General features: G+C 45.4%; 1 protein-coding gene across 1 annotated transcript in view; it reads right to left on the bottom strand.

Moving 5' to 3' along the window:
- Positions 1-25,008, bottom strand: part of si:ch211-126j24.1 (phosphofurin acidic cluster sorting protein 2) — a gene marked incomplete at its 3' end in the record, with an annotated part of 536,875 nt that extends 511,867 nt beyond the window's left edge. The window contains exon 1 of the mRNA XM_067977559.1: positions 24,745-25,008. Within this exon, the coding sequence (XP_067833660.1) occupies positions 24,745-24,869 (125 nt within the window). The remainder of the gene's footprint in view (positions 1-24,744) is intronic.
- Positions 25,009-26,180: the final 1,172 nt, after the last annotated feature.

A 26,180-nucleotide genomic window follows, 5' to 3' on the forward strand; every position in this document is an offset into this window, starting at 1 on the left:
CCAAGTTATAGTCCAGCAATTTTATTTTAAATTCACAAGCTTTCGGAGATTTTCTCCTTCCTCAGGTAAATGTTCAGGATCTCCTTGAAGCCTACGCATTTTCCTACGCTTCAAGGAGATCCTGAACATTTACCTGAGGAAGGAGAAAATCTCCGAAAGCTTGTGAATTTAAAATAAAATTGCTGGACTATAACTTGGTGTTGTAAAATTGTTTACAATTGTCAACCCCAGTCAACCCCAGTCCATCACCGGCATCTCCACATCATGCAAAATAACTGTCATGTTTGCTTATGTAACAGTTACTGCACTTCAAAGTAATTCCTTGTATGAGAAACCCTTTAAGTTTCTGAGAGATGTGATAATGACACTATATACTTTCTTTCCATGTGTAACCATCGTCCCACACATAAATATAAAATTGCACATTTACTTCAGCAGATGTATTCTGAATGTCCATTTACATGGACATTTCCTCAGTACCAGAACTGAGGAAAGCCTCAGAGTTCAGCTTTGATCCAAGCTAAAATAAACATAATTGACACTGATAGGGAATCATCCAGGAGTGGACAATGTTTATACAACAACTGAACCCTATTGCTTTGCAAACATAATGTGAGCAAAGTCACAGGTGTACTAAGCCAATCAGGTTCACGAATTACAGAAAAATCACCTGGTTAAAACCAGAGAAACATCACTACTTTTATTGCAAAAATGCAACATGTATTGTTCCTCTTCTTATTGTAGAAACTCACTTCTAAACAGCAGTACTGATATCCTGTCATGTCCACCATTGCTACATTTGCACTTTTTTGGCCCACAGATGTGATCCAAAAAAAGCAGTTAAGTGCATAAAAGGACTGAATTGCGATGGTTGTCCCCATATTAAAGGATGGCCAGCTTCTCTGATGGTTTCCCAGGCTCTCTGATGTCCATTGGTGACTGGATTATCAATCCTGGTATACTATGATACAATGATAGTTAAATCCCAATCTTGTCAACAACAGTTGCTCAGATTTCTTGTACCCAATGCTGTGAGTTCAAGGTTCACTATTGGTGCACTATTTGCTTACTGCATGCCTGAAATGTTCCACAACATTTACTAATGACAACTTTTAGAATTTAAGTTGATTGCTTCCTTACAACATTTCACAGATACAGGTACAAGTTGAAAGTGTATAACAAATACATAAATTTCTAGTTACATCATGTACACAGAACAGAAACAGGCCATTCGGCCCAAATGGTCTATGCCGGCATTTACGCTTCACATGAGCCTCCTCCCACCCTATCAGCATACCATTCTATTCCTTTCTCCCTCATGTGCTTACCTAGCTTCCCCTTAAAGACACCTATGCTATTTGCCTCAACTACTCTTTGTGGTAGCGCATTCAAATATTTTATATGTGTCTTCGCAGTAGAAGACACAAAAAAGTTACCAGAAATAATGGGGAACCAAGGGTCTAATGAGAGTGAGGAACTTAAAGTAATTGCTATTAGTAAAGAAAAAGTACTGGAGAAATTAAATGGGACTAAAAGCTGACAAATCCCCTGGACCTGATGGCCTGCATCCTAGGGTTCTAAAAGAGGTGCTGCAGAGATAGTGTTTGCATTGGTTATCATCTTCCAAAATTCCCTAGATTCTAGAATGGTCCCAGTGGATTGGAAAATAGCAAATGTAACCCTGCTATTCAAGAAAGGGGGGGAAGAGAGAAAACAGGGAACTACAGGCCAGTTAGCCTGATATCAGTTGTCGGGAAAATGCTGGAATCCATTATGAAGGATGTGGTAACAGGGCACTTAGAAAACCATAATATGATTAGGCAGAGTCAACATGATTTTATGAAAGGGAAATGTGTTTGACAAATTTATTACTGTTTTATGAGGATGCAACTAACAGGGTAGATAAAGGGGAACCAGTGGATGTAATATTTTTGGATTTTCAAAAGACATTTGATAAGGTGCCACACGAAAGGTTGTTATGCAAGATAAGGGCTCATGGGGTTGCAGGTAACACATATTAGCATGGATAGAGGACTGGTTAACGGACAGAAAACAGAGAGTAGGAATAAATAGGTCACTTTCAGGTTGGCAGGCTGTTACTAGTGGGGTACCACAAGGATCGGTGCTTGGGCCTCAGATATTTACAATCTATATAAATGACTTAGATGAAGGGACTGAGTGTAACGTATCCAAGTTTGCTGACGGTACAAAGCTAGGTGGGAAAGTAAGCTGTGAGGAGGACACAAAGAGTCTGCAAAGAGATATAGACAGGTTAAGTGAGTGGGTAAGAAGGTGCAGATGGAGTATAATGTGGGGAAATGTGAGGTTGTTCACTTTGGTAGGAAGAATAGAAAAACAGAATATTTTTTAAATGGTGAGAAACAATTAAATGTTGGTGTTCAGAGAGAATTGGGTGTCCTCGTATAAGAAACACAAAAAGTTAGCATGCAGGTACAGCAAGCAATTAGAAAAGCAAATGGCATGTTGGCCTTTATTGCAAAGGGGGTTGGAGTACAAGAGTAAGGAACACTTGCTGCAATTGTACAGGGCTTTGGTGAGACCTCACCTGGAGTACTGTGTACAGTTTTGGTCTCCTTACCTAAGGAACGATATACTTGCCTTAGAGGCAGTGCAATGAAGGTTCACTGGATTGATTCCTGGGATGAGAGGGTTGTCCTATGAGGAAATATTGAGCAGAATGGGCCTATACTCTCTGCAGTTTAGAAGAATGAGAGGTGATCTCATTGAAACGTATAAGATTCTGAGGGGGCTTGACAAGGTTGATGCTGAGAGGCTGTTTCCCCTGGCCGGAGAGTTTAGATCTAGGGGGCATGGTCTCAGGATAAGGGGTCGGCCATTTAGGACTCAGATGAGGAGAAATTTCTTCACTCAGAGGGTCATGAATCTTTGGAATTCTCAACCCCAGAGGGCTGTGGATGCTGAGTCATTGAGTATATTCAAGGCCGAGATCAATAGATTTTTGGACTCTAAGGGAATCAAGAGATATGGGGATCGGGCAGGAAAGTGGAGTTGAGGTCGAAGATCAGCCATGATCTTATTGAATGGTGGAGCAGGCTCGAGGGACCATATGGCCTATTCCTGCTCCTATTTCTTATGTTCCACATTTTTACCACTCTTTGGGTAAAGAAGTTTCTCCTGAATTCCCTATTGGATTTATTAGTGACTATTTTATATTTATGACCTCTAGTTTTGAACTCCATCACAAGTGGAAACATTTTCTCTAAGTCCACCCTATCAAATCCTCTCATTACCTGAAAGCCCTCTATCAGGTCACCCCCTCAGTCTTCTCTTTTCAAGAGAAAAGAACCCCAGCCTGTTCAACCTTTCCTGAGGAACAGAATTTAACGTGATACAGAATCGGTTTACATCCCTGAGGGGCAAGAACTCTGCTTGCCAAAAGAAACAGCCATGGACAACTAAAGAGGTAAGGGACAATATAAGACATAAGGAAAGGGCATACAAAAAGGCAAAAAATGGCACAGATCCTGGCGAATGGGAAGATACAAAGATCAACAAAGGGTCACAAAACAGATAGTAAGAGCTATAAAAAGAGAGTATGAAAAGAAACTTGCAAGGGATATCAAAACAAATACGAAGAACTTTTATAGTTATATTAGGAAAAAGAGGGTGGTCAGGAGCAGTGTTGGCCCCCTAAAAACTGAAAGTGGGGATATTGTCATTGACAATGGGGAAATGGCAGACATGTTGAACAATTACTTTGCGTCAGTATTTACGGTAGAAAAAGAGGAGAGCATGCCGGAAATCCCAAGAAAACTAATATTGAATCAGGGACAGGGACTCGATAAAATTAACATAAGTAAAACAACAGTAATGAAGAAAATAATAGCACTAAAGAGTGACAAATCCCCAGGACCAGATGGTTTCCATCCCAGGGTTTTAAAGGAAGTAGGTGAGCACATTGCAGATGCTCTAACTATAATCTTTCAAAGTTCCCTAGATTCAGGAACTGTCCCTCTAGATTGGAAAATTGCACATGTCACTCCGCTTTTTAAGAAAGGAGAGAGAGGGAAACCAGGGAATTATAGACCAGTTAGCCTAACATCTATTGTGGGGAAAATGCTGGAGTCTATAATTAAGGATAGGGTGACTGAACACCTCGAGAATTTTCAGTTAATCAATCAGAGAGAGCCAGCATGGATTTGTGAAAGGTAGGTCGTGCCTGACAAACCTGATTGAATTTTTTGAAGAGGTGACTAAAGAAGTGGACAGGGGGATGTCAATGGATGTTACTTATACGGACTTCCAGAAGGCATTTGATAAAGTCCCACATAAGAGATTGTTAGCTAAGATAGAAGCCCATGGAATCGAGGGAAAAGTATGGACTTGGTTAGGAAGTTGGCTGAGCGAAAGGCGACAGAGAGTAGGGATAATGGGTGGTACTCACATTGGCAGGAGGTGACCAGTGGAGTCCCGCAGGGATCTGTCTTGGGGCCTCAATTATTCACAATATTTATTAACGACTTAGATGAAGGCATAGAAAGTCTCATATCTAAGTTTGCCGATGACACAAAGATTGGTGGCATTGTAAGCAGTGTAGATGAAAACATAAAATTACAAAGCGATATTGATAGATTCGGTGAATGGGCAAAACTGTGGCAAATGGAATTCGATGTAGACAAATGTGAGGTCATCCACTTTGGATCAAAAAAGGATAGAACAGGGTACTTTCTAAATGGTAAAAAGTTAAAAACAGTGGATGTCCAAAGGGACTTAGGGGTTCAGGTACATAGATCATTGAAGTGTCATGAACAGGTGCAGAAAATAATCAATAAGGCTAATGGAATGCTGACCTTTATATCTGGAGGACTAAAGTGCAAGGGGGCAGAAGTTATGCTGCAGCTATACAAAACCTTGGATAGACCCCACCTGGAGTACTGTGAGCAGTTCTGGGCACCGCACCTTCGGAAGGACACATTGGCCTTGGAGGGAGTGCAGCGTAGGTTTACTAGAATGATACCTGGACTTCAAGGGTTAAGTTAAGAGGAGAGATTACACAAATTGGGGTTGTATTCTCTAGAGTTTCCAAGGTTAAGGGGTGATCTGATCGAAGTTTATAAGATATTAAGGGGAACAGATAGGGTGGATAGAGAGAAACTATTTCCGCTGGTTGGGGATTCTAGGAGTCGGGGGCACAGTCTAAAAATTAGAGCCAGACCTTTCAGGAGTGAGATTAGAAAACATTTCTACACACAAAGGGTGGTAGAAGTTTGGAACTCTCTTCCGCAAACGGCAATTGATACTAGCTCAATTGCTAAATTTAAATCTGAGATAGATAGCTTTTTGGCAACCAAAGGTATTAAGGGATATGGGCCAAAGGCAGCTATATGGAGTAAGATCACAAATCAGCCATGATCTTATCAAATGGCGGAGCAGGCCCGAGGGGCTGAATGGCCTACTCCTGTTCCTATGTTCCTATAAAAAGCAGAGAAGTAATATTAAACTTGTTTCGAAAGAACCTTGGTTAGACCACACTTGGAGTATTATGTACAGTTCTGGTCTCCATATTACAGAAAGGATATAGAGGCACTGGAGGAGGCGCAAACAAGATTTATAAGAATGATACCAAAATTGAGAGGTTATACATATCAAGAAAGACTGAACTGGCTGGGGTTCAGAAGGTTGAGAGGTGACCTAAGAGGTCTTTAAAATTATGAAGGGGTTTGATAGGGTAGACGTAGAGAAGATGTTCCCACTTGTGGGGGAGTCTAAAACTAGAGGCCATAAACATAAGATAGTCAATAATAAATCCAATAGGGAATTCAGGAGAAACTTCTTTACCCAGAGAGTGGTTAGAATGCGGGACTCACTACCACAAGGAATAGTTGAGGCGACTAGCATAGATACATTTAAGGGGAAGCTCGATAAACAGATCAGGGAGACAGGAATAGAAGGATATGCTGATAGGGTGAGATGACATAGGGAGGGAGGAGGCTCGTGTGGAGGATAAACAACAGCATAGACCTGTTGGGTCGAATGGCCTGTTTCTGTGCTGTACATTCTATGTAATTCTATAGTAGTCATCAATGTATAATATACAGTTTAACATATCAGACCAAAAATTGTTTGAAACTGAGTTTAAGAAGGAACTTACATTTCTATAGTACCTTATTACATCCTCGGGGTGTCTCGGTGTATTGCACAACCAATTCATTACATTTTGATGTGCTGACACGTGGGGATAGAATTGGTCTTGAGCATTAACGGGCAATGGCAAATCAACAGCCCATCTTGCACTCTGCTCAATTCTCTTGGCGGCTGTAAAACGGGCAACCGATTCACTATCGCCCATTTTGAGCTGCTGCCCCCTTGACAAATTTCTAATCCGTTAGAATTTCAACACTTCTCTCAAGGCTCAGTTCCAATGGCCGAGTATAGAACTGAGTCATGTAATCCAAAACGGCGGCAGGTCTAATATCAGTGATGCTGATTGTTTAGGGTTGCATAGAAAGAATTGGGTGAGGTACCAAAGAACAGTCAGTGCCTATCGAATATTAGCTCAAGTGGAGTCTGCCCCTTCTGCAAACGAGAAGTGAAAGGATGGGTGGGGAGAAAAAAAAGAGGTTTGGATCTTAAGTAATTCTAAGTGAGAAAGTCTTGAGTACTTTTAAAACATTTTTATTCTGAATTATTGCAGTGCACTGTATTAGTATTGATTTGAAAAGTCACTCTGTTACAAAGTTAAGATTAATGTCGTTATGCTTTACTATTTCTGTTGGTTTAAAAATAATTGTTTAAATTATAACTGTTGATATCATTATGGGAAATTGATGGGGAAAGTTACACTGAGTTACAGCAAGCTTTCATGCTACATTGAGTCACATCGAGTCTACGGTACTGAAACAGGCCATTCAGCCCAATTGGCCTATGCTGGCGTTTATGCTCCACACGAGCCTCCTCCCTCCCTACTTCATCTAATCCCATCAGCATACCCTTCTATTCCTGTCTCCCTCATGAGCGTATGTATCTATGCTATTTGCCTCAGCTACTTGTAGTAGTGAGTTCCACATTCTTACCACTTCTTTGGGTAAAGAAGTTTCTCCTGAATTCCCTATTGGATTTATTAGTGACTATTTTATGTTTACGACCTCTAGTTTTGGACTCCCCCACAAATGAAAACATCTTCTCTACGTCTACCCTATCAAACCCTATCATTATCTTAAAGACCTCTATCAGGTCAGCCCTCAGCCTTCTCTTATCTAGAGAACAGAGTCCCAGCCTGTTAAACCTTTCCTGATAAGGATATCCTCCTTGTGAATCTTTTTGCACCCTCTCCAATGCCTCTATATCCTTTCTTCTGGAGACCAGAACCATGTACAGTAGACCAGGTGTGGTCTAACCAAGCTTTTATACAAGTTTAACATAACTTCTCTGCTTTTCAATTCTATCCCTCTAGAAATGAACCCCAGTGCTTGATTTGCCTTTTTAATGGCCTTGATTTATACCTCAGTCATAGCTTACACATGCTACTGTAACTGAGGCAAATCCAACAAAACACACCTTTTTGACTGACTTCCAAAAAGCACAGCCTGAAAGCCAACTTCTCTATCCCACCACATAAATTGTGGTGGCAGCTTAATTGAAGACTAAAACAGCCAAAAACATGGCAGCTACCAGTCTGAATGTCTCCCAACCACTGCAATCAAAGCAATTTTTAAAAGCACTTCCCAGTGCCTTGGCTCTCCATATTAAAGTCTTTCTTAAAAAAAAACCTTTAAACAACTGCACATGCCCCAATACGCCACACTTTTATGGTAGTTTTATCAGCAGAAGTGCAAAACTGCAAATGTAGAGCCATTTTCAAAAGCAACTGTGAATTATAAATGAGATATATAACACAAACTACTGAAATGACACCAATGTTGAAACTTCCCAGCTTAAACTCAAACACTTATGATATTTCACCCTTTGTACCAATATGCAGAGCATTTTAAATTGTCATTATTGATATTCTACAGAGTATAACAAAATACAGAGCATTCAACACCAGTTGTCAAGAATCTGTGCTATGTATCAATATACACATTTAAACACTGCTGCTGATATCCCATGTCATGGATCAAAATATAGCACATTCCAACATTTAATCAATATTCCATGTGGTGTAATAGAATGCAGTGCTCTATTTGTATTTATCAACATTTCATGTAATGCACCAACATTCGATTAGTATTTATTGACATACCTTATGATGTGCCAAAATGGTGTTCAATTAGTATTTACTGACATTCCAGGTAGTGTATCAAAATAGTATTCTATTAGTATTTATCAACATTCTGTAATGTATCAAAATGCAGTGTTCGATCACTATTTATCAGACATCAAATCCATCACAAGCCCCTCCTCTTCATCTACGTGCTGCCCCTTCGCGACAACATCTGCAGACGGATTAGCTTCCATATGTACACTGATGACACCCAGCTCCATTACTTCACCACCTCTCTCAGCCCCTTCATTGCCACCGTGTTGTCAGACTGCTTGTCCAATATCCAGTCTTGGATGAAACACAATTTCCTCCAGCTAAGATTGGGAAGACCAAAGCCATTATCTTTGGTCTCGGCCAGAAATTCTGCATTCTTGCCGTTGTCTTCATCCTCCTTCCCGGTCACTGTCTCAGGCTGAACCAGACTATCTGCAGTTTTAGCATCCTATCTGACCCTGAGTTGAGCTTGCAACTCCATATCCTCTCCATCACGAAGACTGACTATTCCACAGCGGGCCTCCTCCACCCTGCATGTACAACAGCGCATCCAAAACTCTGCCACCCATATTCTATCTCGCACCATGCCGCATTCGCCCATCACTCTTATCCTTGTAGATCAGCACTACAAACCCCCCCCCCCCCCCCAATCCACCCCCGGTATTCCATTCCTCTGACTCAGGTGTCTTGCTGCGCACCTCCCTCTTGGTAGGTGTCGGGAGAATGCTGGAATCCATTATTAAGGAAGTTGTAACAGGGCACTTAGAAAATCATAATATGATTAGGCAGAGTCAACAAGGTTTTATGAAAGAGAACTCGTGTCTGACAAATCTATTAGAGGATGTAACTAGCAGGGTAAATAAAGGGGAACCAGTGGATGTAGTATATTTGGATTTTCAAAAGGCATTCGATAAGGTGCCACATAAAAGGTCGTTACACAAGATAAGGGCTCATGGGGTTGGGGGTAATTTATTAGCATGGATAGAGGATTGGTTAACGGACGGAAAACAGAGAGTAGAGATAAACAGGTCATTTTCAGGTTGGCAGGCTGTAACTAGTGGGGTACCGCAAGGATCAGTGCTTGGGCCTCAGATATTTACAGTCCATATTAATGACTCAGATGAAGGGACTGAGTGTAATGTATCCAAGTTTGCTGACGGTACAAAGCTAGGTGGGAAAGTAAGCTGCGAGGAGGACTCAAAGAGTCTGCAAAGAGATACAGACAGGTTAAGTGAGTGGGCAAGAACGTGGCAGATGGAGTATAATGTGGGGAAATGTGAGGTTATTCACTTTGGTAGGAAGAATAGAAAAGCAGAATATTTTTTAAATGGTGAGAAACAATTAAATGTTGGTGTTCAGAGATGTCCCAACATTGACTGGGACAGCCATAGCATTAGGGGCTTGGATGGAGAGAAATTTGTTGAGTGTATTCAGGAGGAATTTCTCATTCAGTATGTGGATGGCCCAACTAGAGAGGGGGCAAAACTTGACCTCCTCTTGGGAAATAAGGAAGGGCAGGTGACAGAAGTGTTAGTGAGGGATCACTTTGGGACCAGTGATCATAATTCCATTAGTTTTAAGATAGCTATGGAGAATGATAGGTCTGGCCCAAAAGTTAAAATTCTAAATTGGGGAAAGGCCAATTTTGATGGTATTAGACAGGAACTTTCAGAAGTTGATTGGGAGAGTCTGTTGGCAGGCAAAGGGACGTCTGGTAAGTGGGAGGCTTTCAAAAGTGTGTTAACCAGGGTTCAGGGTAAGCACATTCCTTATAAAGTGAAGGGCAAGGCTGGTAGAAGTAGGGAACCTTGGATGACTCGGGAGATTGAGGCACTAGTCAAAAAGAAGGAGGCATATGACATGCATAGGCAGCTGGGATCAAGTGGATCCTTTGAAGAGTATAGAGATTGCCGGAGTAGAGTTAAGAGAGAAATCAGGAGGGCAAAAAGGGGATATGAGATTGCTTTGGCAGATCAGGCAAAGGTGAATCCAAAGAGCTTCTACAAATACATAAAGGGCAAAAGGGTAACTAGGGAGAGAGTAGGGCCTCTTAAGGATCAACAAGGTCATCTATGTGCGGAACCACAAGAGATGGGTGAGATCCTGAATGAATATTTCACATCGGTATTTACGGTTGAGAAAGGCATGGATGTTAGGGAACTTGGGGAAATAAATAGTGATGTCTTGCGGAGTGTACATATTACAGAGAGGGAGGTGCTGGAAGTCTTAACGCGCATCAAGGTAGATAAATCTCCGGGACCTGATGAAATGTATCCCAGGACGTTATGGGAGGTTAGGGAGGAAATTGCGGGTCCCCTAGCAGAGATATTTGAATCATCCACCGCTACAGGTGAGGTGCCTGAAGATTGGAGGGTAGCAAATGTTGTGCCTTTGTTTAAGAAGGGCGGCAGGGAAAAGCCTGGGAACTACAGACCAGTGAGCCTGACATCTGTAGTGGGTAAGTTGTTAGAGGGTATTCTGAGGGACAGGATCTACAGGCATTTGGAGAGGCAGGGACTAATTAGGAACAGTCAGCATGGTTTTGTGAGAGGAAAGTCATGTCTCACGAATTTGATTGAGTTTTTTGAAGGGGTAACCAAGAAGATAGATGAGGGCTGTGCAGTAGACGTCGTCTACATGGACTTCAGCAAAGCATTTGACAAGGTACCGCATGGTAGGTTGTTACATAAGGTTAAATCTCATGGGATCCAAGGTGAGGTAGCCAATTGGATACAAAATTGGCTTGACGACAGAAGACAGAGGGTGGTTGTAGAGGGTTGTTTTTCAAACTGGATGCCTGTGTCCAGCGGTGTGCATTTTGGTAGATCGAATCGGGCCAGGACCTACTCCGTTAATGGTAGGGCGTTGGGGAGAGTTATAGAACAAAGAGATCTGGGAGTACAGATTCATAGCTCCTTGAAAGTGGAGTCACAGGTGGATAGGGTGGTGAAGAAGGCATTCAGCATGCTTGGTTTCATTGGTCAGAACATTGAATACAGGAGTTGGGATGTCTTGTTGAAGTTGTACAAGACATTAGTTAGGCCACACTTGGAATACTGTGTACAGTTCTGGTCACCCTATTATAGAAAGGATATTATTAAACTAGAAAGAGTGCAGAAAAGATTTACTCGGATGCTACCGGGACTTGATGGTTTGACTTACAGGGAGAGGTTAGACAGACTGGGACTTTTTTCCCTGGAGAGTAGGAGGTTTAGGGGTGATCTTATAGAAGTCTATAAAATAATGAGGGGCATAGATAAGGTCGATAGTCAAAATCTTTTCCCAAAGGTAGGGGAGTCTATAACGAGGGGGCACAGATTTAAGGTGAGAGGGGAGAGATACAAAAGGGTCCAGAGGGGCAATATTTTCACTCAAAGGGTGGTGAGTGTCTGGAACGAGCTGCCAGAGGCAGTAGTAGAGGCGGGTACAATTTTGTCTTTTAAAAAGCATTTGGACAGTTACATGGGTAAGATGGGTATCGAGGGATATGGGCCAAGTGCAGGCAATTGGGACTAGCTTAGTGGTATAAACGGGGCGACATGGACATGTTGGGCCGAAGGGCCTGTTTCCATGTTGTAACTTCTATGATTCTATGAATTGGGTGTCCTTGTACAAGAAACACAAAAAGTTAGCATGCAGGTACAGCAAGCAATTAGGAAAGCAAATGGCATGTTGGCCTTCATTGCAAGGGGGTTGGAGTACAAGAGTAAGGAAGTCTTACTACAATTGTACAGGGCTTTGGTGAGACCTCACCTGGAGTACTGTGTACAGTTTTAGTCTCCTTACCTAAGGACGGATATACTTGCCTGGGATGAGAGGGTTGTCCTATGAGGAGAGGTTGAGTAGAATGGGCCTATACTCTCTGGAGTTTAGGAGAATGAGAGGTGATCTCATTGAAACATATAAGATTCTGAGGGGGCTTGACAGGGTAGACGCTGAGAGGCTGTTTCCCTGGCTGGAGAGTCCAGAATGAGGGGGCATAGTCTCATGATAAGGGGTCGGCCATTTAAGACTGAGATGAGGAATTTCTTCATAGAACCATAGAAAAGATACAGCACAGAAGGGGGCCATTCGGCCCATCGTGTCCACGCTGACTCGAAGAACAACCAGGTGACCGTTCTAATCCCACCTTCCAGCACCCGGTCCGTAGCCCTGCAGCTTACAGCACTTTAGGTGCAGGTCCAGGTACTTTTTAAAAGAGTTGAGGGTCCCTGCCTCCACCACCAATTCAGGCAGCGAATTCCATACACCCACCACCCTCTGAGTAAAAAAGTTTTTCCTCATGTCCCCTCTAATCCTTCTGCCAATCAGCTTAAATCTATGTCCTCTAGTTCTTGAACTCTCCGCTAGGGGAAACAGGTACTTCTACTCTATCTGGGCCCCTCAGAATTTTGTACACCTCAATCAAGTCTCCCCTCAGCCTCCTCTGCTCCAAGGAAAACAACCCCAGCCTATCCAATCTCTCCTCACAGCTGTAATTTTCAAGCCCTGACAACATTTTTGTAAATCTTCTCTGCACTCTCTCCAGAGCAATTATGTCCTTCCTGTAATGTGGTGACCAGAACTGCGCACAATACTCCAGCTGTGGCCTTACCAGCATTTTATACAGTTCCATCATTACATCCCTGCTTTTGTATTCTATACCTCGGCTAATAACGGAGAGCATTCCGTATGCCTTGTTCACAACCTTATCTACTTGTACTGCCACCTTCAGGGACCTGTGCACATGCACTCCAAGGTCTCTCACTTCCTCTACCCCTCTCAATATAATCCCGTTTACTGCGTATTCCCTTTTACTGTTTGCCCTCCCTAAGTGCATTACCTCACACTTCTCCGGGTTGAACTCCATTTGCCACTTTTCCGCCCACTCCACCAACCCATTGATATCTTCTTGGAGTCTACAGCTATCCTCTTCACTATCAACTACACGGCCAATTTTTGTGTTGTCTTCAAATTTGCCAATCATGCCCCCTACACTCAAGTCCGAAACATTAATATATACCACAAACAGCAAGGGACCCAACACTGAGCCCTGTGGCACACCACTGGAAACGGATTTCCATTCGCAAAGACATCCATCGACTTTTACCCTTTGTTTCCTGTTACTGAGCCAATTTTGGATCCAATTCGCCACATTTCCCTGTATCCCATGGGCTTTTACCTTTCTGACCAGTCTGCCATGTGGGACTTTGTCAAATGGCTTACCAAAATCCATGTGGACAACATCCACTGCACTACCCTCATCAATCCTCCTTGTCACTTCCTCAAAGAATTTAATCAGATTTATAAGGCATGACCTTCCCTGAACAAATTCATGCTGACTATCCCTGATTAAACCATGCCTTTCAAAGTGACAGTTTATCCTATCTTTCAGTATTGATTCTAATCGTTTGGCCCACCACCGAGTAAGACTGACCGGCCTTAATTGTTCAGCCTTTCCCTCGTACCCTTTTTAAAAAATGGTACTACGTTTGCAGTCTTCCAGTCCTCCGGTACCTCCCCTGTATCTAGTGAGGATTGGGAAAATGATCCTCAGAGCATCCGCTATTTCCTCCCTGGCTTCCTTCAATAGCCGAGGAAACAATCCATCCGGCCCTGGTGACTTATCAACTTTCAAAGATTCCAGTCCCTCTAGTACTTCCTCTCTCGTTGTGTTTACCTTATCCAATATTTCACACCTCTCCTCTTTAACTACTACCTCCGGATCATCCTTTTCCTTTGTGAATACGGAGACAAAATATTCATTTAAAACCCTACCCACATCCTCTGCTTCTACACACAAGTTCCCCTTATCATCCCTGATAAGTCCCACCTTTTCCTTAGCTATCCTCTTGTTCTTAATGTACTGATAAAACATCTTTGGGTTTTCTTTAATCTTACTAGCTAATATTTTTTCATGCCCTCTCTTTGCTTTCCTTATTTCCTTTTTTACATCATCCCTGTACTTTCTATACTCCTCTAGGCTTTCTACAGTATTTAGTTTTCTATGACAGTCATAAGCTTTCTTTTTCTGCTTTATCTTGCCCCGTATATTTCTCGACAACCAGGTGGCTCTAAATTTGGCAGTGCCACCCTTTTTCTTTGAGGAGACGTGTCTGCATTGTACCCGTAGAATTTCACTTTTTAGTGCCTCCCACTGGTTTGCCACTGATTTCTCCTCAAGTAATTGTGTCCAGTCCACTTCTGCCAAATCACCTCTTATTTCCGTAAAATTTGCCTTCCCCCAATTTAAAACGTTTACTCCTGATTTAACTCTGTCCTTTTTCATAATAATGCTAAATCTAGAATTGCATCCCCTCTTGCTGGGCGTGTCACATACTGGCTAAAAAAGTTCTCCTGGACACTGATCAAGAATTTTGCACCCCCTGTGCCCCTCACACTGTTTGAATCCCAGTTGATGTTAGGGTAGTTGAAGTCCCCTACTATTATTGCCCTCTTATTTTTGCACTCAGAAATTTGCCTACATATTTGTTCTTCTATCTCCCTTTCACTATTCGGGGGTCTATAGTGCACTCCTCGTCGTGTGACTGCCCCTTTTTTATTTCTTAGCTCAACCCATAAGGCCTCGATTGATGATCCATTTAGCACATCATCCCTTCTCACAACTGTAATTGATTCTTTAACCAATAATGCTACCCCCCCCCCCCCTCCTTTTTTATCACCCACTCTATCCTGCCTGAAAACTCTATATCCAGGGATATTGAGCTGACAATTATCCCCCTCTTTAAGCCAGGTTTCCATTATAGCAATGATATCGTGCTGCCATGTGTCTATCTGAGCCCTTAGATCATCTGCTTTGTTTATAATACTCCTTGCATTGAAGTATATCCCCTTTAACCCCGTCAAAATTCCTGCGCTGAACACTATTTAACCTTTGCTTCTTTTGCCTTTCTGAGTCGCTAACTACGTCACCAACTGCTTTTCTACTTCCTGTTTCCTGGTCTGAATTTGTCCTATCTGTACCTGCCCTTTGGTTCCCATCCCCCTGCCATACGAGTTTAAACCCTCCCCAACAGGACTAGCAAATGCCCCCGCGAGAATGTTGGTCCCAGTTCTGCTTGGGTGAAACTCGTCCAGCTTGTACAGGTCCCACCTTTCCCAGAATCGGTGCCAATGCCTCAGGAATTTTTAAACCCCTTCACTCAGAGCGTTGTGAATCTTTGGAATTCTCTACCCCAGAGGGCTGTGGATGTTCAGTCATTGACTATATTCAAGGCTGAGATAAATAGATTTTTGGACACTCGTGGAATCAAGGGATATGGAGATCAGGCAGGAAAGTGGAGATGAGGTAGACGATCAGCCATGATCTGATTAAATGGCGGAGCAGGCTCGAGGGGCCGTACGGCCTACTCCTGCTGCTATTTCTTTTGTTCTCTCCCCCACAATTGCCAGCTGTGCCTTCAGCTGCCTAAGCCACATGCTCCTTCCTAAACCCTACCAGCACTCCGCCTCAATTACATCCTTTAAAACCCTTCTTCAAACCCATCTTTTTGACCAAGGTTTTGGTCAGCCCTCCCAGCATCTTTTTTAGCATAGCATCCATCTCCTTTCCTCACGCCTCTGTGAAGTGCTACAGGATGTTTTCCTACTTTTAAGATGCTATATAAATGCAAGTCATTATTGTTGCTGTTGCTTGGTGTTCCAAAACACAGTGTTCTATTTGTATTTAATGACATTCCATGCAGTATACCAAAATAGTATTCCATGTTGTGTACCAACATACAGAGTATTCCATTACTACCACTATCATTATTGGACACGTTCTGATACTGATGCTCCAGCTAATGCATACACTTGTGCTAGAACAAGCAAAAACTTTGAACAGTGTAGCGGATTTGGGAGTTTGGCACTCCATGCTGAAATGAGATCATTGACAAATACTTCATTGCCAGTCACCTAGTCTATACTGGTGCCAGCTTCCTTTCATCTTGAAGAATAGTCTAGGAACACATTTAAAACTCTTTGTTAAATGACTAGACATCATTAAATGACTAGGCCATTCATGAATGACTAACCAAAAGTACTATTGGACTAAAAAGTTCAAGCCATTTGGTATATCTCAGCATTTACTGTTGATGGTTTGCACTAAACTAAAATTAAGCATTATAGAAAGGAGGTTTTTTTGGGGGAGTGGAGGAGGAAGAGGAGAATATGCAGATACAGATCAAATTTGCGTTCATCTGATCTACAATGGTTGTGCTTGGAACAAGAGCCAAGATCTGCATCTAAACAATTCTACGAAGTTTACTATGCAAAAGGACTTTGAACTTGCATGCTAATTTTCTGAATTTAATGTCCATTTTGCAAGCAAGTTCACGCATCATGCCTAAATAGAGAGTTGCCGGAGCTGTACCATAAAGAATGGTCTCACTCCTGAAGCAACTCTGAGCTCAAGAGGGAATGAGCCATTAAACAGACAGAACTAATTAATTTCCAAATCCCGTATGACAAAAGACGTGTCACTTCCAGCACTATATCCTTCCTCCCATGACCTATTCGTAGCCATATGCAATGGGTTTTTGCTAAATTACCTTGGCTGCTGTGCAGGCATTGGCCAAAAATACCTGAAGATTAAAAATACTTCAAAAAATGCTGCTGTGCATGCACATGTGAGCAAAGTGTCTGTACATGTAGTTAAAAAACACAGGTTTCTTCAGCTGGTCCCCAAACAGCAGCCTCGGTAAGCCAGGGAGGAGATTACTGAGGGTGGGCATAGAGGATGTTCAAATCAATTGACTGTGCAGGGGGAACCAGCAGAGCTTGGAAAGGACTGGGATAATCGAGAGCACCAGACTTTGCTCAGATGAGGATGCAGGCCACAGTATTCTGAATGAGTTTTAGTCTGTGAATAGTACAAGTGGGGAGCCAGCTAGGAGACCATTAGAGTTGAGCTAAGGGAAATGAGTGGTGAAGTGGATCAAACCCCACTATGCCTTGGGTTCAAATCCAGTCCAGACTAATGGGATGTAAATGTCCTCTGTGCTAGGTATAAGGGATCTATGTGAAATGACTTTGGGCATTCTTAATTGTTCCCAGTGGGCATGGGCCTACAAAATATAATTGGCAATGTCACTCAGGCCTGAGGATAGTTGGAGCACAAAGATATTTCAGAAAGAGAAATTGTGCCTGGAAGTGACGAGGGTAGCAGCATAAGGGGAGGTGAGCAATGTTGCTGAAGTTAGAATGGAAAGGATTACTGACTAATAGTGAAAGGGAGTTGAACATCAGAAGATGCCTTTGCGAGTTCAGGTTGTTCAAGTAATTGTATGATTTCAACTGTATGCACGTTAATTCAGCTCCCTTGCAACATCACCCTCAGTACCACCTGCCAGGTAGTAGCACTGATGATATCATCAAGCATAGTTTAAACACAAATATTAAAAATTTAAAAAGCAAAAGAAATATATTAGCGATACTAATTCTTTGTTAGCTTTTAAAGAAAAACACAATGGTACTAGTAGCAAAACAGCAACACCAAGAACTGCTGAATTGAGGATTATTCTCATTGCTGTTTGTAGGACTTAGTGTGCAAAACATCTGCCACATTTACTGACAACAGTCAAAGTGTATGTGAAATGCTTTGAGATGATTCTGAGATGAGATAAGGTGATATATAAATCCAAAAACTTAATAAAAACTAAAATGCTGGAAATAATCAGCAGGTCTGTCAGAAGACAGGCATACATTCGTAAATGCTCCGTGTCTATTAGATATTGACAAGGTGCTGTGCATTTCCTGCATTTTACACTTTTATGTCAGGTTTCCACCATTTACATTTTTTTTCTTGTTATCAATATCAACAGTAAGACTCCTGTTTAATTCTGGCCTGGCATACTATTACCATTACCATTTCATGAGCAGTTTCACTTTTTCTTCTCCACACTGCAGCCAGGATGAACAAATTTTCATAGTGAGCTACACAGTGTTTTCATTAATTCTGACTATGGCTGTAGCTGGTGTGAGACCACCTCACATCACTGCTGGATTTGGGGGCCTCGACACCCCAATGTGCATTACACAGTTTGCATCATTGCAAAGTCAAAGTGCTTCTGCGTTAATACAAACTGTTACTACAAAGGGTTAATGGTGCTTAAGCATATCAATACTTGCACATCGGTGTACATCCTAAGATGTAATAAAATATTTTAAATGCTAAGATCGGCCTAAGGGCTCAGTGAATAATTGCTATATACTGTAGATCCTGTAATTGGCATCTGACAGCTCCATTTGCTTTTCTTTTGCGTTTACAGAGATTTGGGTATTGACTTCTGATCTCTTCTTAAGGAGAAAAGCAAATATCGGATTTTCAAGCCACTTCTAAATAGAGAGAAAGACTAAAAAGTAGACTAAAAAGCGCACAGCTGGGTTAGATTTTTCCTGCATGTCTGATGCTGGTCTAGGGAACATTTTGAGGCAGGATGCTGATCAAGACCAGCAAAGATCCTGTTTATATGCACCAAGTCTGAGGTCATTACCAGAAGAGGGTGAACTTAAGATAATCTTCACATCCTACAAAGCACCATTATGTGCATTCCCTGAACTGTACATACACAGTGAAAGCTACCGATTCCAACCTACTTCAATTGTATTATAAACTTGTGCTGTTGTGCTATCGTGCCTGAGTGATCTCATTGTAAACAATGAAGCGAGAGAAAAGTTTAAACACCCTACGGCTCTGCCTTGGAGAGGTTAGTGTTCATTAATAAACCCATTGTCACAAACCAAAATCGACCCGTACTGATACTTAACATCACAAATTAAACACCCGTGCAAACTGATGATCAAATAAAAGCCAAATACTGGCTTCCTATATATCGCAAAACCCCACAATCAGAGATGAACTGATAAGTGAAATATGGCAAAGTTTCAGTAAATTCACTATAAGTTGTGAACATCGTTTTCGTACTTTTACAGGATTTAAATTGGAGAGTTTTTGGCATGCATTACGGTATCCCTAATATCAGCAGCTGCACCAATTATATTACCTTATTTTATAAATTACACAACTTATTTTTAAATCACGTGAACTTCTACCATATTAACACAATCAAGTTAAACAGTTACCAGCACTTCATTAAAGAAAAATATTTCGAAACCAAACTTTTAGAAATAATACATTCTTCGATCACACTACAGTTGTATAATGAATGACTCGTGGGTTGTTCAATGAATGTAAGCTCTGGGGAGGCAATATATCCAAAAAAATCTCTCAAACTGCAAGAAATAAAGCGACCAATAGGTCCAGTCAAAATGACAAGTTGTCGTTACAAAATTAGCCCAGTAAGACTGCCCAAAGCAAGAGGACCTAAGCGTCTGCGCCACTCCCACTACAGACGCCAGCAGGCACTGAAGTGAATATTAATTACAGCATGAAAAATATAAATCCTAGAAAACATTTTAGAGAATCGCCGTTATTAAAATTGACCGCGACATGTTGAAAATTGTACTCGATTTCTAACGCCCCCACTCCCACGTGTTGGTGTAAGTAAAAGTCTTTTGTACACCAGCATCGGTCGATAATCAATTTCTTTCTTCGTTTCATGCTTGGCAACCGCGTGAAAATGAGACACAAACCCGTGTGTGACTGTGCTGGAAAACCGCGTAGTAATACCAGTGTAGTCCTCTCGATACACTGTCATACATGGAAGCCCAGCATCGACTAAAAACCCTTTTAAAAAACACAGTGCACACAGCGATATTTTCCACAAACACAGCGATTGCATTGTTTCCAGAGGCATTTTAGAACTCAAATGAAGCAACTTGGGGAACATGTTTTAGAGAATATAAAATCTTGAATGTCTGTCCTACTCTCCCCATGAGCCAATGATTCTGACACGAACAGTGTCTGACTAGAATCGAAGGCGCACGGATTTAATTAAAACACAAAAAGGAAAGCCTTTAAAAAGATAATGATCTATCTGCACAAGTGTCTGCGCTGGCAGCTGAATCTCAGCATGTCTCTCGCTCTGAACCTGTCCTGATTCTTTCACGCGAGTCTGTCAGGGGGAGACAAGAAGATAAAAGGGAGGAGGGGGCAAGATTTTTGTTGTAGGAAACAGACAAATTGGACACTAAATGCTGGCAGAAGACACTAAGGCGGTCCTTTTATCCAGGCCGGAATAACAGTGAGTGACAGACAGCAGACAAAGAAACGTATCCGTGAGATAGACATAGGAACAGAATCACAGAATGAGAGAGAAAGACACATGGGAACAGAAACACAGCCAGAAAATAGATAAGGGGAGAAACAGAGACCTTGATTTTAACCCTTGATGGGCAGGAAATGGACGGGCGAGGGGTTAAAATCTTGAGTGAGAGGCAGAATTGCAGTCAAGATACATTAGCAAGGACAACAACAATATCTTGCATTGATATAGCTCCCTTAAAATCCCAAGGCGCTTCACAGGAGCGTAAATTGACATGAGACAATGAAGGAGGTATTGGGACAAGTGACTAAAAGCTTGGTCAAAGAGGCAAGTTTTAAGGAGGGTCTTAAAGGAGGAGAGATGGATTGGCAGAGAGGTTTAGGAATTCCAGAGCTTAGGGCCTGAAGGCACGGCCACCAATCATGGGGCGAAGGGAGAGGGCAAAATTAGAGGAACGCAGAGTTTTTGATGGGTTTTAGGGCGGAGGAGGTTACAGAGATAGGGAGGGGCCAGGCCATGGAGGGATTTGAACACAATGTTGAGAATTTTAAAATTGAGGCAGTGGACCGGGAGCCAATGTAGGTCAGTGAGCGCAGGGAGTGATGGGTGAATGGGACTTGGTGCGAGTTAGGATACAGGCAGCAGAACTTTGGATGAGCTCAAGTTTATGGAGGGTGGAAGATGGGAGGTCAGCCAGGTGAGCATTGGAATAGTCTATTCTGGAGTTAACAAAGCATCAATGAAGGTTTCAGCAGCGGATAAGCTGAGGCGAGGCGGGGTGGAGACGGAGAATGCTATGGAGGTGGAAGTCAGTGGTCTTTGTGATGGAGAGGATATGGGGTCAGAAGCTCAGCTAGGATGCCAAGGTTGCAAACAGTCTGGTTCAGCCTGAGTGTGGCCAGGGAGGGTGGATGGTATCGGTGGCAAGGGAACAGGGCTTGGCGTGGGCCGAAGACAATGGCTTTGATCTTTCCAATGTTAATTGGAGGAAATTGGGGCTCATCCAGGACTGGATGTCGGATCATCAGTGGAACCAGGCGAGGGCAGTCCCACACAGCTGGACAGAAACAGAAAGAGAGAGGGAGAGAAACAAAGAAGAACAGAGAAATGTAGTGAGACTCACAGACCGACAAACACGGAATGAGGCAGAAATGTGCAGTAAGATATAAAATCAAAGACAGAAACACAAAGAGAAAGATAGGTCAGAAATACACAGATAAGCAAACAAGAACATCAAAACAAGAGACAGAAACACAAGCCCGGATTTTAAGCTAACCCGTGTGGTGGAAATGGGGCCGGTTTGGATTGGACGCCCGTTTTACACCTCGCCCGATTTTACTCTCCATTGACAGTAATGGAGTAAAATTGGGTGAGGTGTAAAATGGGAGGCTGTCTTGATCCCATCACTTTCCCGCCGGTCAGGTTAGGTTAAAAATACCCACACTGAGTCAGACATAGTTAGGAACAGAAACAGCATGAGATAATCAGCGAGAGAAACAAATGGACAGAAAAAGAATAAGACATACACAAATATATATATATATATATATATATACACACACAGAACCATATACACACTCACGAGGGACAGATGCACATAGATAAACACAGATATACAAAGAGTGAAACACAGATAAACAAAGAGTGGGACAGATATATAGAGACAGTAACACGGAGTAAGATTTAGTGACTCAAATATACAATGAAGCAGACACGCAGTGACTAACACAGATAGAAATACGGGAATGGCCACAGCTAACAACTTGCATTTACTGTATATAGCTTCTTTAACGTAGTAACACGTCCCAAGGCACTTCACAGGAGCGATTATCAAACAAAATTTTACACCGAGCCACATAAGGAGATATTAGGACAGGTGACCAAAAGCTTGGTCAAAGAGGTAGATTTTAAGAAGCATCTTAAAGATAGAGACAGATACAATGATGAATTGAGAGACAGATATAGTGAGATACACAAACTGAGTAACAGATACAGAGTTAGAAAGAGATACAGAATAAGGGGTTTAGTGACAGACATACAGTGAGAAAGTATGGAAAACAGAGAACAGCTTGGTACAGTGAAGGACATACATAAAGTGAGACAGAGAAAGAAAAGCAGATCGAAACAGTCTGGTACACATACCATCAGTGAGAGCCAGAGACTTTCAAAGTAAATAGGAACTGGCAGAGTGACATGGTAACTGGCAGTTAGAGACTGAAAGAGTGAGAAACAGTCACTGGCAGAGTGAGAGACACAGACTGGTGGTGGGAGAGGCAGGCAGGCGGCGGGAGACTCCGACTGGCAGAGAGAGCGAGACTGGCAGAGAGAGCGAGACTGGCAGAGAGAGCGAGACTGGCAGAGCGCGAGACTGGCAGAGCGCGAGACTGGCAGAGCGCGAGACTGGCAGAGCGCGAGAGACTGGCAGAGCGAGACAGACTGGCAGAGAGAGAGACAGACTGGCAGAGAGAGAGACAGACTGGCAGAGAGAGAGACAGACTGGCAGAGAGAGAGACAGACTGGCAGAGAGAGAGACAGACTGGCAGAGAGAGAGACAGACTGGCAGAGAGAGAGACAGACTGGCAGAGAGAGAGACAGACTGGCAGAGAGAGACAGACTGGCAGAGAGAGAGACAGACTGGCAGAGAGAGAGACAGACTGGCAGAGAGAGAGACAGACTGGCAGAGAGAGAGACAGACTGGCAGAGAGAGAGACAGACTGGCAGAGAGAAAGACAGACTGGCAGAGAGAAAGACAGACTGGCAGAGAGAGAGGGTCAGAGAGAGGGGGACAGACTGGCAGAGAGAGAGGGTCAGAGAGAGGGGGACAGACTGGCAGAGAGAGAGGGTCAGAGAGAGGGGGACAGACTGGCAGAGAGGGACACAGACTGGCAGAGAGAGGGACAGACTGGCAGAGAGGGGGACAGACTGGCAGAGAGGGACACAGACTGGCAGAGAGAGGGACAGACTGGCAGAGAGAGGGACAGACTGGCAGAGAGGGGGACAGACTGGCAGAGAGAGAGGGGGTCAGAGAGAGGGGGACAGACTGGCAGAGAGGGACACAGACTGGCAGAGAGGGACACAGACTGGCAGAGAGAGGGACACAGACTGGCAGAGAGAGGGACACAGACTGGCAGAGAGAGGGACACAGACTGGCAGAGAGAGGGACACAGACTGGCAGAGAGAGGGACACAGACTGGCAGAGAGAGGGACACAGACTGGCAGAGAGAGGGACACAGACTGGCAGAGAGAGGGACACAGACTGGCAGAGAGAGGGACACAGACTGGCAGAGAGAGGGACACAGACTGGCAGAGAGAGGGACACAGACTGGCAGAGAGAGGGACACAGACTGGCAGAGAGAGGGACACAGACTGGCAGAGAGAGGGACACAGACTGGCAGCGAGAGGGACACAGACTGGCAGAGAGAGGGACACAGACTGGCAGAGAGAGGGACAGACTGGCAGAGAGGGGGACAGACTGGCAGAGAGGGGGACAGACTGGCAGAGAGGGGGACAGACTGGCAGAGAGGGGGACAGACTGGCAGAGAGAGAGGGGGACAGACTGGCAGAGAGAGGGGGACAGACTGGCAGAGAGAGGGGGACAGACTGGCAGAGAGAGGGGGACAGACTGGCAGAGAGAGGGGGACAGACTGGCAGAGAGAGGGGGACAGACTGGCAGAGAGAGGGGGACAGACTGGCAGAGAGAGGGGGACAGACTGGCAGAGAGAGGGGGACAGACTGGCAGAGAGAGGGGGACAGACTGGCAGAGAGAGGGGGACAGACTGGCAGAGAGAGGGGGACAGACTGGCAGAGAGAGGGGGACAGACTGGCAGAGAGAGAGGGACAGACTGGCAGAGAGAGGGGGACAGACTGGCAGAGAGAGGGGGACAGACTGGCAGAGAGAGGGGGACAGACTGGCAGAGAGAGGGGGACAGACTGGCAGAGAGAGGGGGACAGACTGGCAGAGAGAGGGGGACAGACTGGCAGAGAGAGGGGGACAGACTGGCAGAGAGAGGGGGACAGACTGGCAGAGAGAGGGGGACAGACTGGCAGAGAGAGGGGGACAGACTGGCAGAGAGAGGGGGACAGACTGGCAGAGAGAGGGGGACAGACTGGCAGAGAGAGGGGGACAGACTGGCAGAGAGAGGGGGACAGACTGGCAGAGAGAGGGGGACAGACTGGCAGAGAGAGGGGGACAGACTGGCAGAGAGAGAGGGGGTCAGAGAGAGGGACCTGCACCCAGCCCCGGCTCTGTCTCTTGTCTCGGGCTCGGACACAGAAGCGGCCGCTCCGAGGCGCTGGGCTGAGGGGTCGCTGGCGCTCCTCTCCCCGGCTCGAAGATCCGACCACAGCCGCTTCACTCACCGGGGCACGCAGCTCGGCGACGACCTGTCGATTTCCCAGGTGGCGAACAGGTTCATGGGCACGGGTTTGGGCAGCCCGGAGCCCGGCACAAGCGCGACCCGCCCTCTCTCCGCCATCATCATCATCTTCTTCACACACACACACACTCCTCCGCTCCGCGCTTCTCCCACCCGCTGCCTCCTCGATCACTGGCTGGCTGGCCGGCCGGCGCGCTCACGGTCCAGGGGCGCGGGCACGCGGGCGGGCGGGCGCGCTCACACTCACTCACTCACTCCACACACACACCCCCCCGGTCCGCTCGCGGGCACGGCGCGCGCTCCCCTCTCAACGCCCCTCCCACTCGGGCGCGCGCCTCCTCGCTCTCACTCACGCGACGGCCACAACGTGCGGAACAGCGCGAGCCCAACCGTCGAGGCCGAAACCACGCCCCTCCCCCCCGCGCGCCCGTCCTCACCCCACCCCCTCCCCCCCACTCCCGCCCCTCCCCTCAACCCCTCCCCCCACTCTTCTCCCGCCCCACACCCACACCCGCCCCTCCCCCCACAATCACTCTCCCGCCCCTCCCCCCACCCCACCCCCTCCCCCACTCCCGCCCCTCCCCTCAACCCCTCCCCCCACTCGTCTCCCGGCCCTCCCCCCACCCCTCCGCCACCTCCCCCCACCCCTCCGCCACCTCCTCCCGCCCCTCCGCCACACCCCTACTCCCGCCCCTTCCCCAACCCCACTTCCTCCCGCCCCTCCTCCAACCCCACCTCCTCCCGCCCCTCCCCTCAACCCCTCCCCCCACTCGTCTCCCGGCCCTCCCCCCACCCACACTCCCGCCCTTCCCCCACCCCACTTCCTCCCGCCCCTCCGCCACACCCCTACTCCCGCCCCTTCCCCAACCCCACTTCCTCCCGCCCCTCCTCCAACCCCACCTCCTCCCGCCCCTCCTCCAACCCCACCTCCTCCCGCCCCTCCCCTCAACCCCTCCCCCCACTCGTCTCCCGGCCCTCCCCCCACCCACACTCCCGCCCTTCCCCCACCCCACTTCCTCCCGCCCCTCCCCCACCTCCTCCCGCCCCTCCGCCGCACCCCTACTCCCGCCCCTTCCCCAACCCCACTTCCTCCCGCCCCTCCTCCAACCCCACCATCTCCCACCCCTCCCCCACGCCAAACCCACTAACGCCCTTCCTCCCACCCCAACCCCTCTCACACCCCAACCCCTCTCACACCCATCCCCCCAAACTCTCTCCCGCCCCACACCCCCACTTCTGCCCCTCCCCCCACTCGCCCATTCCCATCCCACCTCCCACCCAAACCCCTCTCCCGGCCCTCCCCTCACCTCAACCCCTCTCCCGCCCAACCCCACCCCAATCCCACCGCTCCCCCCACCCCAAGCCATCTCCCGCCCCACCCCACCTCTCCTGCCCCTCCTGCCCAAATCCTCTCCTGCC

The sequence above is a fragment of the Heptranchias perlo genome, unplaced genomic scaffold, assembly GCF_035084215.1.
Source record: "Heptranchias perlo isolate sHepPer1 unplaced genomic scaffold, sHepPer1.hap1 HAP1_SCAFFOLD_160, whole genome shotgun sequence".
NCBI classification, from domain to species: Eukaryota; Metazoa; Chordata; class Chondrichthyes; order Hexanchiformes; family Hexanchidae; genus Heptranchias; species Heptranchias perlo.